This window comes from Sabethes cyaneus, chromosome 3 (genome assembly GCF_943734655.1).
Source record: "Sabethes cyaneus chromosome 3, idSabCyanKW18_F2, whole genome shotgun sequence".
Lineage (NCBI taxonomy): Eukaryota > Metazoa > Arthropoda > Insecta > Diptera > Culicidae > Sabethes > Sabethes cyaneus.
The window spans coordinates 33,005,419-33,024,517 of NC_071355.1; the positions used below are offsets into that span (position 1 = coordinate 33,005,419).

Sequence of the window (19,099 nt, forward strand, 5' to 3'; positions counted from 1 at the left end):
AGAAGCCGGCTTGACGTCGGTAAGTGAGTTGATTCAACCTGGTTATAGGTGTCAAACTCAATCGGAACCGTCAGGTAAGCGCCATGCCTCGAATTGTATGGAAGCATCGAAGAAACATACGCCAGATTATTGTCCCACGACCATTTATAATTCTGTCCGTGAGCAATTGCGAGCAGTCGCAACACCAATACGTACGCCCGGGTGAAACGAATAACCCAAATTTATTGAACGCTCGAACTCAACAAAACGCGATCATTGAACAAACGCAAAATAACCCCGCGCACACATTTGAGTTTAATGAAGTGTCTCAGCTCCGTCGTCTGTCGCCTAATGTAAACAGAAACCAAGAGAATTTCCAATTGCATCCAGGCCTCCCTACGCAACAACAACTAACTGCAAGGCAGTCCCTGGCTAGAGATCTACCGCGATTCAGCGGTGACTCGGCTGACTGGCCAATACTTATCTCGTACTTCAACTATACAACGGAAGCGTGTGGTTTTTCGAATGGTGAAAATATGCTACGGTTGCAGCGGTGCTTATCGGGTCCAGCATTTGAAGCGGTACGCAATAGATTAGTTTTACCAGCAGCAGTCCCTCAAATGCTTGAAACATTACGCATGCGGTACAGGCGTCCGGAATTACTTATCAATGCCTTACTTCGCAAAGTGCGCGAAATGCCAGCTCCAATATCAGATCGGCTAGAAGGACTGATCAATTACGGTATGGCGGTGCAAGCCTTATGCGACCACATAGTAGCAGCGAATGAATACGCTCACTTGTCAAACCCTTCACTTCTGCAAGAACTGATCGGCAAGTTACCCGCGGATCAAAAAATGTTGTGGGCCGGATGCAACTGTGAACCTGAAAATTCAACGCATCTGCTCTGCTATTGCGGAGCTCTTGCATTATCAAGGCACAACTTCTTAGGAAGTTTCCTTCTTACTCCATATCAGGTATGGAGCCTAAAACCCAAAACGGCTATTGGCTTTATAAACCATGTAGTACCGAATTGGGGCACAGGATTACAACTATTCCGCTCAACTCCATCAATGGGCATGAGCGATCCGTAAACTGTGTACAGCGATCGGGGCCTGCCACAAAAGACGATCATTAAGACTGTCGCAGTGGCCTTTTAACCCAATGCCCTTCTGGCATACAAGAAAAAACATTTGGTGATTACATGGCGTCAGTGGTGCGGGACGCATCTAGCGTGGTGAACTTTGGAGCGCAGGCAGAACAGCGCCCCTGACTATCCAAAAGGTAGAGGCTTTGTTAATTCCTATAGAGTAGAGGAAGGGCGTGGGTGTGAGTTTTATTGTACTCCTATGGTGGTCTTCAAGACCAATTTTGGTCTTAAATACCATCATAAGAGTATAATAAAACCCAAATTGTTACTTGGGTGCTCTGAGTAGAGATATTACAGCAGAACCGAAACGTTGGCCGGAACAGCGAAATTGTGAGTACTGCAGTAAGCTTGGGCATCCAGTACAGGATTGCGTTAGTTTCAAAACCCTGACCGTGGACAATCGTTGGAGAAGTGCTCGGGCACAGGGACTTTGCTAAAATTGCTTATTTGATCACGGCCGCAGGGCTTGTCGGAAGCGGAATCTGTGCGACATTGCAAGTTGCCGGTTTCGCCATCATACACTCCTACATTCTCCGGCAGGGCCACCATCGACACAGATCGCGAATATTCATACTCATCGACTGGTAAGCTCGACAACGCTGTTTCGTATTATTCCGGTGACCCTCCATGGGACCCATCACTCGATTAACACGTTCGCCTTCCTCGATGAAGGCTCAGACCTGACGCTAGCGGAAAGTGAATTGGCAGCATCACTAGGCGTAAACGGTAACTCTCAGCCTCTCTGCCTCAGGTGGACAGGTAATGCAACACGCATGGAAAACGGATCTCAGTGCATTTCGCTAGAGGTTAGCGGAATGGGGCACGAGAAACAATACAAGCTGGTTGATGCCAGAACAGTGAAAAATCTCAGTCTTCCCAGTCAAAGCTTTCACGCGCAAGAAGCAGCGAAGCAATACGCCCATCTACGGGGTATACCTATTCAAAGCTATCAGAACGTTAAATCGCGAATACTGATGGCCATCGACAACTTACGTTTAGCGCTACCGTTACAAGTTAAAGAAGGTAATGGAACCGGTCTAGTAGCAGTGGAAACTAGGCTAGACTGGTGTGTGTATGGATCAGAGGAAAACGACCGACGTGAATCATACAACTTTCACGTGTGTAAATGCACCTGGAATGAGAACTCACGTGCATCGAGGAACCACCAGATAGACCAGGAACTGACCGAACCATTTATCAATGGAGCATGGGAACAGCCAATACAGTCAGTGAAGGCAGCCATAGGTAAAGAGCACTGTGAAGAGAAGTTTAATGACGGATTGCAGACATTATTGGTCGTGGAGGCTGAAGAAATCAGAAAATCGAGGACACCGATGTACTCGCCGTTGGAATCAAAGCAATCATGGTTTGATAACCCACGAGCGCTTAAGCAGGGAAACTTGCGGATGATTACCGAGTTACTGGAACGGCAGGAAACGAGGTCAAGTCACTCACATGATTCAGAATTCGCAGGATGGACGGAATAGACAAACTCTTGTTAAAATCGCGAGTAAGATCGCGGTGCGACCAGTGTCCAGACTGGCGTTGCTCGAGGTGAAAGGAAGACGTGAAGACCCGGAGAAATCCGAACTACACCCGGGGGAGACTGCCTGTCAAATAAATTGCCTTTCTTTTCGGCCGCAACAGCAGTGGTACCGATAATCTCGAACAGTCAGCACGGCTTTACGAACCATCGCTCTACAACATCGAATCTAATGTGCTATGGGACATCGATATTGCGTGAGATTCAACTGAAGTGACAAGTGGACTCGATTCATTTTGATTTTGCCAAAGTCTTTGATACTGTCCCACATAATCTTGTCATAGACAAATTGAATCAGATGGGATTTCCATCATGGTTCTTCACTGAATGCCTAGGCTCATACTTGTCTGACCGCAGAGCCTTCGTTAAAGTGAATTCCGTACACTCCAGAATATTCTGCATTTCGTCTGGGAGACCCCAAGGTAGTATGTGTGGTCCTCTCATCTTTACCATCTATATCAACGACTTATTAGAACTACTTTCATCATCGAAACTTTATCCAGATCGTTGTCAGTTGGTTAACCTGGAGATACGCAGTGGTCAAATCTTCCGACAAAAAAAAACCTGGAGATACTCTCAGCTTGGCAAGACAAACAGCAGCGGCTATTTATCTTTGATCTCATAAAAGGAAACGTGAAATACTCCGAGCTCCCGGATCAGACGAACGATGACGGGCAGCGATGCATCAACTTTGCAGCTTTCTCAGGCCTGGCGATCAGAAGTAAGTTCTTGCCTCGCAAAGATATCCACAAAGCCTCCAGGATACCAACTGACCAATGAGCATTGAACCAAATCCACCATTCTCATATTCAATGGCCAGTTTTCACGACAAAGCCCTTCTCGGTTACATATTCGGCGTTTAGACAACCTGCGAGTTTCTAAGAACTACTGGAGGAACCTCTACTTTACTCTGTGGAGCTAACTGCTTCGACTCTCGAACACGAATGGAGCAGAATACGACTGGCAACCGCGGTATCTATAAGAAACCCCGAGCATGAAATGACTGGTTTGACGGGGAATGCTAGCATGTGATAAACAATTTAAGAAGATTTAACAGAGCGCGGAAGGAGCTAATCACGATCCTGAGGATCTCAAACAAGCGCGAGGTGGTTGACAGGTGGAAGCAGTTCTTTGATGGGCATCTCAAAGGCGATATAACAGATAGAAACAGAACGGAAGTTAAACTAGGAGCGCTTACAAACGATAACAGCGTGTCAGCTCCCGATCTCAAAGAGATCCGCGAGAAATCTGTCACTCTGCAAAAATGACAAAGATCCACTAGCCACTGGTTCATTTCAAAGATTTTTGGAGCAGGAGAAACTACCAGAGGAGTGCAAGGAAGATGTAGTTTGTTCCATCTATATAAAAGGCAACCGGCTTCTCGATTGCTGTAATTACCGCGGCCTTACGTTGATCAACGCCGCCTCAAGAGTCTTCCAAAGATCTTGTTACGTCGTTTATGCCCGGAAAAGATTTCACAGGGTACTATCAACATCGCTATCGAAGATGTGATTCGGCGAGCAGGCATCGAAAAGAAAGAAACGATCTTCAGAAAGAATAGCCAACTCCTAGCTTTCGCAATTGACCTCGACATCATTACTAGAAACCTTGGGACAGCGGAGGCAATCTACGCCAGAATAAAAACGGAGGATACGAGGATTGAGTTACAAATCAATGCGTCACAACCGGAAGTGGTTGATGAATTTATACATTTAGGATCTCTGGTCACCGCTGACAAAATACGTGTAAGAAGATTCAACGACGCATTTAAGCTGGAAGTTGGACTTAATCTTCCCTCTGCAAAACGCTTTAATCGAGGAGCATACGCCGCCGCATAAGGTGAAGACATACATGCACATGCCATGAATATTTGAACGAAAGATATAGCAGTCTTTTTTTTTTGGCGGATTAATTGAGAGTTTGCTGCCACATAATCCTGCATAATCCTGCAAAACTCAAGCCGCTTCGGGTTATCCGCAGGCAGCAGCTCTTTAACGTGTAGTGTGGAACGGACCCAGCTAGCATTTTCATATGCATAAAAAAGGTAAAAATCAGCATTACGTACCGATATACATGCTAAATAAATCGTATTTCATGCGCAAAATTGGCATATCCGTACTATTTTGGAAGCGATATACGTGATTACGAATAATTTGGAGCGTTACGACTATATTAGTATTGTGGACGATATAAGTGGATATAAGCGGACGATAAAAGGAATGTAATTGTTGGTTATTTTAACGTAAGATAGAATGAACCTGGATACGCACGTAAACTCAAAAGCGTTGTGGAGGCTGTAGGAATGAAACAGTATGTTTCAAAACCAACGCGTGTTGGACGGAGTAGCAGCACTATAATTGATCTTGTTTTTTTCAAACGATGATGAGTGCAAAGCTAAAGTCGTGGAGGAGTTAACAATTTCTGATCATGAAACCATCTGCATTCAAGTTGGTAATATGGCAGAAATTAACCTCCCGGTGCGAAATAAGCAAATCGTTTCTTGGAAGCGATATTCAAGAGAGCAGCTGCAAGTCATCCTGCGGGCTGACGAGACACTAACCAGGATCAGTTATTCGGTGGATGATGCTTCCAAGCAACTAAGCGCCTCACTTATGTCCGCTGTAAAACGACTCACAGAAATTGTTGCTCCAAGATCAGCTGGATCTGGTTTGCACGAGATACGGCCTACCGAACTTGGAAACGAACTAGAAATTCAGAGTACCTTAGAGAAAATAAGTTACGACGAAACATGTACGTCCGAGAGCTCCAAGTTTTAAAAAAACAAATCAGTTCAGCATGAAATTGAGAGATGTAGTGGAGATTCTAAGAAACTATGGAAGTGTCTTAAATCGTTGATGAAACCAGGAGGAGATGCTTCAGCGAAAATCATCTTCGATGTAGAACGTTCTGATGCTGAAACAGCTAAAATGTTGAATACTTTCTTTGTGAAGACTGTAACGCGTAGATAACATTACGAAACGCGTGATGGTGGATGAGTTTGATGTTATAGCAAACCAAATGCTGCGAATTGTGAATGATTCTCTCCAGTGTGAGGTATTTCCAGATGCGTGGAAGAAAACGGTGGTGATTCCGATACCGAAAATTGCGAACTCGACAAAACCAGAAAATTACAGACCGATAAACTTATTACCGCTGTACGAGAAGGTGTTAGAGACGATTGTGAAAGAGCAACTGCTAACAATTACGATGAGTGTTTCAATGTGATGAACAATGAATTGAGTAACTTCTCTGAATGGTTGAAATGGAAAAAACTTAAGTTGAACGTTGCTAAAATAAAAGTCCGAATTGACGGAGAAATGGTTCAGCAAGTACAGGTTGTGAAATATCTTGGAGTGATGATTGACGAAAAACTAAATTTCAAAGAGCATATTAATTACACGACCCGTAAGGCTGCCTGAAAGTTTGGTGTGCTGTGTAGAATCAATCGTTTCTTGACTACAAATGCAAAGATACTGATTTATAAATCAACCATCGTCCCCCACTTCGATTATTGTGCTACAGTCCTGTTTCTTGCATCAAAGCAACAGATGAAACGAATGTAGATTCTCCAGAACAAAGTTATGCGTTTGATTCTGTGTTGTGATCGACTGACGCCAAGGATGTTTATGTTAGATTGTTTGCAGTGAATGTCTATAAAGCAGCGAGTCGAGTATAATACGCTGGTTTTTGTGTATCATGTGACAAAAGAAATGGCACCTCAGTACCTGACAAACACGATAGTGTACGGAAGAGATGTGCACCGCTACCAAACAAGACATGCTGGAGATCTCAGACTCCTGAATTTTCGAAAATCGTGCACGCAAAACTCATTATTTTATAAGGGTTACAATTTGTTCAACCAGCTTCCAGAAACAGCAAAACAGGCAAGCAGTTTAAGAGAATTTAAACAAATCTGTAAGATATTTGTAACGCAAAGAGCCTTGGATTGAGAGAAATAAATGGGAATACACGGAAGTAAAGTCAGATAAAATGGAATCTCTCTGTATCAAACTATTATCGATAAGTATTTATATACGATTAAGCGCGAGTCGCTCCGTACTACTCTACGATTTTATGCTGAACATCGTATTATCGTTATATATCGTCATTATCATTATATACGACAAAAAATCAACTTGATCCCGCTTTATCCGGCTTTAGTTACGATTTCGAGTTTGTTAGGAGATACGATAGTTTTCGTACATTGATATACGAGTTGGTGCTAGCTGGGGATGCATTTTTATACGAATCAACATGCTCCACGCCTTCCAGTGTGACGCGGGGCTGTGATGTAACTTGGTCTATGCTTGTCTTGAGATCATTTCCCACAATCCGCAAAAATTTCATAGTCAATCTTAACTTGGCTTGCTGATGCTGCTCCACTCGAAGCCTCGTTGAAAACAACGTTCCTACTCGGAAGCAATGGTTCATTGTCGTAAAAGTTCTTGATTCAAAATCATAGTGTAACAAAACGAATACTTCTGGATTTGTGTTTAAACACTTGTGTTAGGTAGTCAACCAACGGTCGGAAAATCTAGGCGGTCGTTGCTTCACAATTAGCGACGCCATAGCAAAGGTGAACGTCCGCGACTTTTTCGACAGAATACATTTTGATGCTGCAATCGTTTTCAGAAACGTCCCAGAGAGCCCCGAGAAGTCGGTTTCGTCGTTGTTTTCCATATGTGGCAGACCATGTCCGTCGCACGCGGTGATGTAGTGTACTATGCGTGATGCATGAATTCGTGTAATTTTCAGATACTAATTCACCATTCATAACGATGCGTTTAAAATTAAATTGCAACGAACGTTTCACGTCAAAGAACGAATTGTAAACCGGTGCTAGAGCTTCAAATTGGAAGATAAAAGCAATCATTTTTATCACGCTTTTTAGGAGAACACCTTGAGAAACACTTATTTAAAAGCGTTTTGCTTCTGAAAAGTTACTAACTGTACTCAGTCTTCGAATGAAAGTAACAGAATTGAGCTAACTAACATACTTTTTGAATTAGAGCTAATTTAAAGCGAACAGAACCGGAAACTAAAAATGTTTAATAATTTTGTGATGGTTGAGATTTGACCATAGAAGGGTAGAAGGGTTTTTTTTTCGTTAAATATGGTCCCCTATCATCCCCGGAAATATGTCCACAAAGTAACCTAACACCCTGTATAGAATCAACGTACGCACTTAAATGCGTTTACTTGTAAATCAGTTGGGTTTAGCTAAAGCCCACTTAAAACTACTTTAAAAAATGTTGGTGTACAAATTTAGATTGTGAAAAAAAGTTTCAACCAAAACCGCAGACTAAAGCTGAATAATTTTGCACTGATATTGACTGCAACAAATATTGAAAATATTAGTTTTTCGTATTTTCATGGTGTCAAAAATATCCCAGTTTTTACATTTTTTATGGAAAGTGGAGAACATAACATATGTATCTATAATTCAGAAATGTATAATTGTTATGTAGCTATTGAGACATAATTTTAAAAGAAATAAAGTAAGGAAAATACAATGGGAGACGCATGGTGTTTTGTTTATATCTGCAATGAAACGGATATTTCTGGTCCGTCTATGACAATTAAAATTTTTTTCATGAGTTTCAAAGTAGTTCTTTTGAGTTTTTTGTTTTTCAAATGATTCCTTAAATTACCTATGGACCCATTATGTAAAGTAAATGATTACAATGCATTATCGGTGGCGATGACTTCTTCAATTTGCTCCTACTCATTATACTCAACAATTTGCTTTACCTGGCAGCACAACGAACTCCTCCGCTCCATCGGTGGAACCATCCGTGATAGCAGGCGTGACTAGGGTTGGTGTTTGACTGGGTGACGCAATGGCCACCGTAGAGGAGGTGACATTCAGCACGTCCAGAAGCAACCCCGTCGATGGCGAGGGTAACGGCAGAGGGGTAAGTGGCGAGCTGGGTAGTTTGTCGAGCGTGTTCAATGCATTCACACTGGCCACATAACCGGAGGACGTCATGATTTTGCCGTCGGCGGCAGGATGGTATGTTCATCAAACTGTACTGCTACTCCTATACAATACAGAGCCACAGTTCCACGTGGTCGCCGCGCACAACCCTGGCAACTAAACTGGCGCCGCCAGTCGCCCCCGGAACGGTGCGGCGCGTCTCGGTCTCGGTCTAGCCCGTTCGATACACAAATAAATGCACACTTGTTGCTCTAAAGTGATTATCGCATACACACGCTCGCACAATATTTGCTCGTCGAAATGATTTATCCTATTTCTGTTTCACATTTCCACTGATTCCACAACACTCAGCAGGCGACGGGAGAGTGCAGTGGGAAAGTCCCAACGTAACGTCCGATTAGTTCTGGTATTATTAGATTACTGAGACTGAAAATGTTTCCTGCTGCTGAATATTGTAGAATCGTGTACGTCAAAAAAGTGACGGCCGTCTTGGCTGGCTGGAGAGGCGCGTTGAAGTGAAGTGTAGATGAATGGAGAAATATATTCCGTAGCAGTGAAAAGCTTGAAATGATGGCATGTGCTAAAATATAATGTGTCTCCTTTGGATGAACTACTAGTTTTTTACATTTGATAATGCTGAATGCCATAATTGCACTTAAAAGTGTTTCATTCATTTTGATAAATTGTTTATTTCCTCATATTACAAGCAACACTGCATTGAAACTTGATAAAACATGGTAAACCATATAAGTGTGATGCAAACTTAATTATTCAAACAAATCAACCAACAACAACATAATAAAAACGAAAGCATCGTGTTCTACCTACACGTTAGCGTTGTTATTTTCGAGCTATTAGTAATCGGATTAGTGCAATCATTCCGCCCGAACGAGCGGGCACCGAGGGAGGTTCAACAGAAAGAATCCATCAATTGTATGCTAATGTTCGCATGCCCATAACGAGTGCATCAAGTGTTTTCCCCAATTAGGGAACCACCCTCTCCAGACTGACCGATGGATAGCGTGCACAAATAGTGATTTCGTTTTCATTTTCCTATTGTATTTCCGGACCGGTGGCAAGTAAAACACCGCCAGGAAGAGGTACCAAGCTTTGGAAGCTCACAGCAATTGTGCGACTGATGGTGGGGGAGGGACGTGACTACGATCTATTCTGTAGGTACTTGCCGTCAATAGCCAACAGGTAGTTGTCATTCGAAGCTCAATATATGTATTTATGGGACCAGTCGATGGTACTCGATCGATGACCAAATTCGATAAACGCAGTTCAGTCAGATTAAGGCTTCTTATACGTTCTGATGGGGAAGCCGATTTCAATGTCAAGCGAATGATGGTGGAATTAGTAAGCAGTCGCACTTAGTATTGGACTGGATTTGTTTATAAAACATTTTCTAATCTCTGCGCGCCAGCGAAGTTTTGCGTAACACGAAGAGGATAAACCGAATAAATCCTCATATAACTTGACACTAATTTTCCTAAGCTATATTTTCAACTCAATTATTTGATAAAACTTTGACTGCAAAGTTGCCACTTCTACAGAACGAACCAATTCTAAGATACTAAACGTGGAACGTGCTCATCGATCTTCACAATCGGTACGCCTATCCGTATATCTATTTGCATACCTCGTAAGACTGGCTAAAAACTTTGATTTCACGTAGAAAAAGAGCTTAAAACAAAAGTTAACAGATTGAGAGCAACTCCCTCGTTCCGGTTGTTTGGTAAAGTCCCAGGACCGGCAAACCGTCTTCTCTGGCGGCGGCGAACCAAACAATCGTACCAACACAATAATCGCTCGAGGGAAAAGACTCCTTTACCGTGAAAGGGAAATCCGGAAACTGAAGAAGGGATTCGTTGTTCAACAAAAACCGATTTAATGAACCAGTTGAATTGTGCCGCTGGATGGGGCCTTTTCGGTTTTATCACCGGGCAGCACCTATAGTGAAGGTGGCTCTGATGTATTAAACAGGCAAAAGTTCAACAATCTTTACTGGCCTAAGTTGACTTCGCTTAAATGTTATTTTGTTCTTTGGTGTTCTCACTGGCACTAGGCACTGGTTTTATGGTGTTTCTTGTATGCGAAGAAAACTTCGATTGAAAACTTTCAATAAGAGCTACAATTTCAATTGGAACAATATCAAACTTCGTGTTCCAACTTCGAGGACTTTGGAATGAATTCTTGCTAATGGGATAAAATCGTGTGATTATTATACATAATCGTCTTTGTTAAAATGTCTTTCATCCGATGAGATATTCAGTATACCAGGGAAAGTGAGACAACTCAGATTTTCACTTGGTTTGCTTCCTGTTAACATTTTGCGTGATTTCTTTCATAACAGTTCATCAATTGTAAAATTATTTGCACTGTTTGTATCTGTTAGATATCTGTAAGGTATGTTTTCACTAACATAAAGAGAAAAGCAATAACTTATATTCCTTTTTAAAGATGTTCGGTAAATTTAAGAGTTCAAATTTTGGATCACATTTAGTTGGAGTGATTCAAACTTCGAACAGCCACGGCGTTTTCAGTTTATTTTCTCAGGAAAATGAATTATGTTGAAAAAGAAATTAAGCAAACTTAATTTTCATGTGAAAAGACTTTTACTTAACCACGGGAGTCGTAATTAAAAACTATTGTTGTGTGTAGTAAAAACTACACAATAAGTGGGTTTATACAATTCAATTTGAACTTTTGTTGACGTTCATTTTCATCAAAATGTTGAGTAACAAAATCGGCCGATTTTGATGAGATGGCTATCTGGCTGTTCTGAATGCTTCACAGGACAGCTAGTTTCGGTGGTTTCAGAGAGATTAGACATCAGTAAATAATCTTCAGTGTTTATCACTTTTTGTTTCATGGATATAACTGCAGTGAAAATGTCGAAATGCAGTTAAAGCCTGTGGAAGTATAAGGAGACAATTCTTCGACTGATAAATCATGTAGTGAATGATTTCAACATCTTAAGAAGGGTGACTTCAGTGTTGGGAAAAGGCCCCGTTCTGGGCATCCAAACGAGTTAGATTACGAATTGAATTGATTGCATTACTTGATGATGATCCGATTCAAACACAAAAGAGACTTGCTGAATCATTGGGAGTGACACAACATGCAATTTGTGCGATTTACATCAACGGAAATGATTCATAACTAGGTTGAAACATTTGAGTGCAGTAAAGTCTGACTAAAAGTAAATCCGGGCGCCTCTAATGCATTACCGGCACGCATCTTGTGGTAGGAGCTGGAACCATTTGACATGACATTGTTTACCTGTTTATGAAGAACAACTGGTGCAAGTTATGCCAAAATATTCCACCACGTTGCGGGGCAGAACAGAATGGAACTTGAACGACGTAAAAAATATTGCACAAACACCTGGAAAATTCAGAGTGGTCTGCATTAACGTTGCTAAGTATATCAGAATCAACAGTGTGTAATGTTTTCAAGGATGATACGGCAAATCTAGGTATAGAAAGGTGGTAAAAAACTCAAGAAAATCAGAACTAGAGACCGAGAACTACTGAGGAGGAAGCAATTAAGATGCGTTAAGTTCAATCCTGGCTGGTAAACGGCTGAATAATGCGTACCGTCGGTGCCTTGTGCACGTGTAGACATAAAAAAAGACTCTACAGTGGTTCATAACCTCTTATTCAGAAACTCCTATTCCTACCTCCTCGTGGTACCAGCCGGGATACGGACAACCCACGCGACGAAAAAGGACTATGGATTGGAAACTAGGGACGTGGAACTGCCGATCTCTCAACTTCCAAGGAAGCACTCGAGTGCTTTCCGACGTATTGAAGAGCCGCAAGTTCGACGTCGTAGCGCTCCAGGAGGTGTGCTGGAAGAGCTCAATGGTACGTACGTTCAGAGATGGACATACCATTTACGAGAGCTGCGGCAACACGCACGAGCTGGGTACAGCTTTCATAGTGATGGGCGAGATGTGGGTGATTGGGTGATTTACCGCCTCCAAGAACACGGCCGACACAGAATCCATCACAAGTACACCTGGATGTCACCAAATCAGACAGAATCACAGATCGACCACGTTTTGATCGACAGTTGGCCAGACGTCGCCGCAAACCACGCGCATTCACTCGAAGCTGCGCTGCCGGAAGTGGACGAGCAGGATGAAGCCCCTCTCGAGGACTGTTGGAACACTATCAAAACAGCCATCAGCAGTGTAGTGGAGAGCTCCATCGGGCATGTGGCCCAGAATCAGCGGATTGATTGGTTTGACGATGAATGTAGGAGGGTGATGGATGAGGAGAACGCTGCGCGGGCGGCCAAGTTGCGCAGTGCCACACGTCAGAACGTGGAAAGACACAAACAGAACAAGATGCAGCGAAACCAAATCTTTCGGGAGAAAAAGCGCTACCTGGAAGAGCAGGAATATGCAGAGTTGGAGCGGCTGCATCGTTAGCAAAGTTAACAAAGTTTTAACAAAGAAAAATCTGACATAGCCTAACCGTAAGGAGGTTCTGTAGCCGCAAGGTAACCGAGTCTGCTTTGACAAGCGAATGGTTATGGGTTTGAATCTTAGTAGAGGCAGGCCATTCGACGTCAAACTGACTTTAGCATGGGTTTATTCTCAGGCCCCTCACCCACCCTTCCTTCATGCTGAATTCTATATTATCCCGATATGGCCCATTGACAGTGCAAAAATGAGACCCTTATTTGCGCCAGGGCTATAATTGGGGGCAGCGCTGTCATGTGGAACGAGGTGGGTAAAGTAGAGAAAAGCATTGAAGGAAGGGTACCCAATTACACAGAAGCACGCATAAAGTTCAATAAGCATTTCGCTCACTCAATAGCAATTATAGCAAAAATAAATGCAGTGTGGGTTATACTATAAACACCCGAGCGATATCACAATAGATCAAACGATACTGGTCGCAGTGATGAGTCCATACAGGAAAAAACCGTAAGGAGTTTATTCAGGAAATGGAGAATTATTTTCAGTTAAAAGCTATTTTGGTTGAAATTGAGTGTTCTTTTGACTAAAAAGATAATACTGAAATAATAGAAGCCAAATGTTAAAATTTTGCCCCCAGTTGGCATTGAGATGCAGTGAAGCTGCTGCTAACAACTTATCTTGCATGATTTTAAACTTCGTTCTTGAAGTGATCCGACGAGCAGATTTCGAAACCGGTGGTTTGATTTTCAGTAAAGGCAGCAAACTTCTTGACTACGCAGGTGACTTTGATATTAAAACCAGAAACTTTGCCACTGCAGAGGCCATTTGCGCTAAACTGAAAGCGGAGGCTAGGATGATTCGGCCCAGAATAAACGCGTCGAAGATTAAATACATGAATGACAGAAGCTCAAACGAAACGAACGTGCTTTTTTCGCGGACGGTAATCGTTGACGGCGACGAACGAAAAGTGGTAGATGTGTTCGCGTATGTAGGATCGCTGATAGCCGTGGACAACACAAATAAGAAGATCCAGCGGTCTTGCTGCTCACCAATTACGGACAGCATAAATCCGCAGACAAAAGAACGATACCCGCTATCTTTGAATTTATCCTGTGGGCCAGAAGTAGAATAGTATCAGCTTTCAATGAACAGCGAAACAGGAGAAAGCGACCTGATTTCTTCAAACAAAATGTGCGTTTTCAATGGATGTGAAAGTGCTCAGAAGGCATGATTTGTGAGAAATGAACACGAAAGGAGATATTAAGGAAAAACGGATTTTTTTAGGTCCACCCAGACCAAAAAATTTTTAATTACCCCAGTCCATCAACCATAAAAGATAGGGCTTTCATTTCTTTAGCAAAGTTACTCAAAATTTAATGTTCTTTGATTTTGCAGAACATTTTATTCAGCTAACTTCAACCATAAAAAAGTTTATATTATACACACGCCTACTATGATGATCACCCTAATGCCATATACAGCACAAAATGCGGAAGTTGAAATAACAAATTTTCTCTGAAGATACTTTAAACCTAGGACTAACGGTTTAAGCGTAATTACTTTTGTTCATCTAGATTTGGGTTTCATCCCACGGTGCGGCGTCTTCGAACAGGACAATAAACCTGCATTGCCTTTCGCAAAACGCTACGATCAAAAGGCATAAGCCGCCGTACGAACCCCCTACTAGACCGGTAGTTTTTATAGATTTAACAATAGTGATACATACGCGCCTTTGCGGACGACATTTGGAGGAGTACAAACTGAAAGCTAAGAGCAGCAGAGGTGCATGAATCAAGGGTAATATTTGGGGCGAGCCAACCACTGGTTGAAAGCCCCAATGAAAAAAGTTAATAAATAAATAGATACTGCTTGTGGAGACGTACATTTGGCGAAAATCGGTAAGCCACGATGTACCGGATAGGTCGTAAGGAAAACAGTTGTTCACAACAACCCCACCGGCACCCAGAACAGAGGGACTCAACGTGCGAGATGGCTCGTTCAGGTCTAGATTGACATTTTTTATTTTTTAAATAAAAAAGCTGCGACTTCAGAGACGCCTGAGAAATGAGCGACGAGTAACCGTAACCCAAGATCGAGTTGAATAGAACTGAAAACAGCAAGAACCAACCCGGCTCTAAGCTGCTGCTGACAACGACGAGGATCGTACAACATACCCCGTAAACATTCCTGTGCTCTAAACAGCTGGCTGTGATATTTCAAGCTTAAAAGTATAGAACAAATTTTCGTTTGGTGGGGGAGGGGGGTTTGAACCTCCAAAACATTGCTACTGGGTGTGGCGATGTGGCAGACAGAGTTCGTGGTTACTGATAAACTCGCAAAGAAGGCCATGATCTGGCAAGGAATACGTGGTTGTGGTCTGAAGACTCACTCTTTCATCACTTCCTCAACAATGACATGACATCCGCTGGATCATTGTCAGAATCTAGGAGGAAGAACAAATGCCAGAGGAGCGGTTGGGTTGCCTCATTTGCCTTATTTTTGTAAAACGTCGACATTTGTGTAAAACCTTTCGAGACATTACATTACTCAATTCTGCCTATAAATTGCTCTCCCATATCCTGTTCTGTTTGTATTTGTATGTATTTGTATTTGTATTTGTATGTATAGGTGTATAGCTCTGGGTAGCAGTTGAAGCAAAGCAGAATGTGAGCATGCGGGAAGAAAGATGTGTGAGTTTTATGCTTCTTGCTATGAAAACAGAAAAACTCACGCGTGAGTTTTTTATGCATAGGATCAAGTTGACATGATTCACAGTTGATTTTGATTTTTGATGAGTTTTGAGATCGTTTTTAACATCTCTGGTTACCAGACAAGTTCCGGGTGTAAAACTTGCAGACGCATAATCTGTTTGTGGACATTAAGGCCGCGTGCGATTCAGTCAAACGAAATGAGCATTGGTAGATAATTCTAGAATATTATTTTCTGACTAAACTTTTTATGCCTGATTAGTGTGACGCTGATTGGGTCAAAACCATGCGTCAGAATGGCGAATGAGATTTCAGCCACTTTTATGAAATTAAAGTGAGAGGATGCATTCTTTAGCCTGCTATTTAACATTGCCTTGGAAGGTGCAATACATAGAGCAAACGTGGAAAGGAATGGGACTAATATCACAAAATCTCACATGATTCGATCAATTTTGGTGGCAAGATGGAAAATGGAGTGTGGCGCAGACACGTGAACCACGAGCTGTATCAAGTATACAACTATGGTGATATAGGAAAAGTAGTCCAGTGTGGTAGGCTGCAGTGGGCTAGGCACGTGGTCAGAATCCAAGAAAGAGTACCAACACTATTTTCAGAAGAGACTGCAGGATAATTCGTTCGGCGCAGGATCAAACGTGGACCGTCACCATTAAAGTAAAGTAAACAAGAGTTCAAAACGTGACTACACTTTTTAGATTTCAGTTTTACTCTCTTACCTTCCTAGGAATCTTACTAGTCGTATCAACTACTACTATTACTGTATCAAAATACTACGATATGTCGGGTTAATTTTTGCCATCCACCGCAATGTCAATACCAAAGCCGTATATTCACGGTTCGAAGCATGAACGTAGCATGATAAGTAACAGGTGGGACCGAAAGGGTATTATGAATTCAGACCTGCTTAAACGTGGCGATTGCATTCCGATCAATTGATTCCAGCTACAATAGATTTATTTGAGTAGTGCACTATCACAATGAGAAGAACAGGCTAGAATGCGTGAAAAGACATGATAAAATTATTCACGACAGCAAGACAAAGCGCGGCCTCATATCTCAAAAGTCATAAAAAAGCATTTGGAAACACTCAATTTGGATATTTTAGCGCACCCGCCGTATTCTCTGTAAGTTACTCAAAACTACAGGTCGCGAACAAACAGGTTCCTTTTTTCATCGGCTCCTCATATGGGTGGTGCATGGGAGCCCGTAGTGCGCTCTGTAAAGCAAGTAACGTTAGCCGCCTACAGCAGAGACCAGCTGGAGGATGAGTCGTTAAACAGGTTAGTTAGTTAAAGAGTAGGTATCGAGGCACTATCTCCAAACCACTTATTGTTGGGCAGCCCGACCATTCAACAAACGTGTGGCGAAGCCAACGGATAGCTAAAAGTGGTAAAGAATTCATGGAGCATGACATAATATCAACTGGATTGGTTTTGGGAACTATGTGTTCAGGAGGTACGGCCAAATCTAATCAAGAGCGCTAATTCGTTTGGGGAAGAGTGAATGAGGTTGGTATCCGGTGACTTGGTGTTCATCGCAAATAACGATAAGCGAAATAGCTGGATTAAAGAGCGGGCCTGGACCTGACGGGATCTGGTCATCCGTCATTAAAACTGCGAAGAGGCATTTCTGATAGCTTGTGTTTAAGCTAGTTCACTGGGGGAGGATGTTGCCGCTAGGGCAGACCATCGTCGCTAACGCGTTAACGCGGCCGAATAGATGTTTCGCAGTTAGACTGTTAAACTGACAGCTGTAAACTTAGTACGGCAAAGACGAGATAATGGAAAGAAAAATTGACAGTTGTAGTGACCGTTGCGAAATTTGCAGAGAAAGTAGTAATAACTGTCAATGTTTTTCGGACGTGTTTTATTAAAAATGGGTTAATCACAGATATGTCTGCATGTTTTTTTTTTTTGAGTGGTTTTAACCCAAAGGGTCATTCACCACTGCATGTTTTTTGTTTAGAGTGTATTCAAATGACAACTCAGCTTGCAAGTTTGTTCTAAATTTTCACTCGTCGTTGAATCTTGGTAATCATGGACGCAAAAAAGGAACTTGTAATAAGTCTGTTTTTCACCGTGTGATATTTTAAGGAAGCTGAGACAACACGGAATAAATAAAAGATTAATCTTTCGTACCATCAAGCGATACAAGGAGATCGGTTCTCGGAGAATACTCCCCCAACCTAGCCGTAAATGCACTGTAAGCAAGTCATCAAACGAGTCAGAGAGTGAATTCGATGGAAACCAAATCAGTCTGGACTAAGGCTGTCTAACTGGTAGTTCCGGTAGTACCGAAACCGGTAATACCGGCCAATTTTTGGATACCGAAATACCGGTTTTGGAAAGGCAAAAAACCGGGATTTCCGGTATTTTCTAATCTGCTTGTTTTTTCCAACTCCTTATTCGAATAAGAAATAAATTTGATAAAAGATTTAAAACTCTTAAAAAAACAACTTGGTGTTAATGCCGACGAGATTCTTTGACTACTAACAATGAAGAGAGTGAAATTGTGGGTCAAATAATTATAGCTCTTGAACCCGTTTAAGGGACAGTAGAGTAACTTTGCTGTAAAAATATTTCATTTATGAGCCAGACGTCGCGTTTCAATTTATTTTTGAACAACTTGATATTCAAAAGCCATCAAACTATTCGAAGCTCTCAAATAACGAATTAAGGAAACAAGATCAGGGCCCAGAAACGTCACCTACAATAGTAAATTGTTATTCAACAATGAAGTAATGAAGCTTCAGTTCTAACAGAAGCAGCGCCGCTTCGTTTCAAAACTGGCTTCAATCAGCGTCATTGAAACGATTTTCACTTCATCATGACGACCGGTTTTAAAGTTTCATTTGTATTTCTCTATCAAATATTCAGAAAAAGGTCAGCCTAGACTTTGAATGCAATTGAATTTATTTTGAGTAACATTTCCTAGAATTTAACGCATATTATGATTAATCTACTCAGCATCGACAAATCGTGCCTGACTGTCAATCGTCGTCATTTAACACAGTCAGTAACTTCTGCTGACGCTTATTTGAAACATTCTGTTCAACAAATGAAACAAGTTGCTTTACGTATGAAGCGAAGGTAAGGGAAAGTTAGCTTCATTTATTTGTTTCGATGATGCCGGACTTTTTGAGCATTCTTGCCATCCAAGAATCTGCCAGGAAAGAATTTGGAATGTTTTTCAAGTCTTTGGAGTGATACATTGATTGAACAAGAAGATGAAATTTGCATTCTACTATTTTCGAATAGTGGGATTGATAACAGAGAAGAGTACGTATTTGTGAACGATGATGAAGAAGAGGATGACGTTATGCAGGAGTTCC

General features: G+C 42.0%; 1 protein-coding gene across 8 annotated transcripts in view; it reads right to left on the bottom strand.

The window, feature by feature from the left end:
* The window catches only part of LOC128741795 (GATA zinc finger domain-containing protein 10-like), a 38,638-nt gene that overhangs the window by 16,865 nt on the left and 2,674 nt on the right, over positions 1–19,099 (bottom strand). For 4 of the 8 annotated variants that reach the window (XM_053837846.1, XM_053837845.1, XM_053837842.1 and 1 more), the window contains exon 2: positions 8,421–9,049. In XM_053837846.1, coding sequence (XP_053693821.1) covers positions 8,421–8,658 — 238 coding nt within the window. In that variant the 5' untranslated portion in view covers positions 8,659–9,049. Of the gene's footprint in view, positions 1–8,420; positions 9,053–19,099 lie in introns of all 8 variants that reach the window. The other 4 variants (XM_053837844.1, XM_053837840.1, XM_053837841.1 and 1 more) reach the window with 1 other exon arrangement.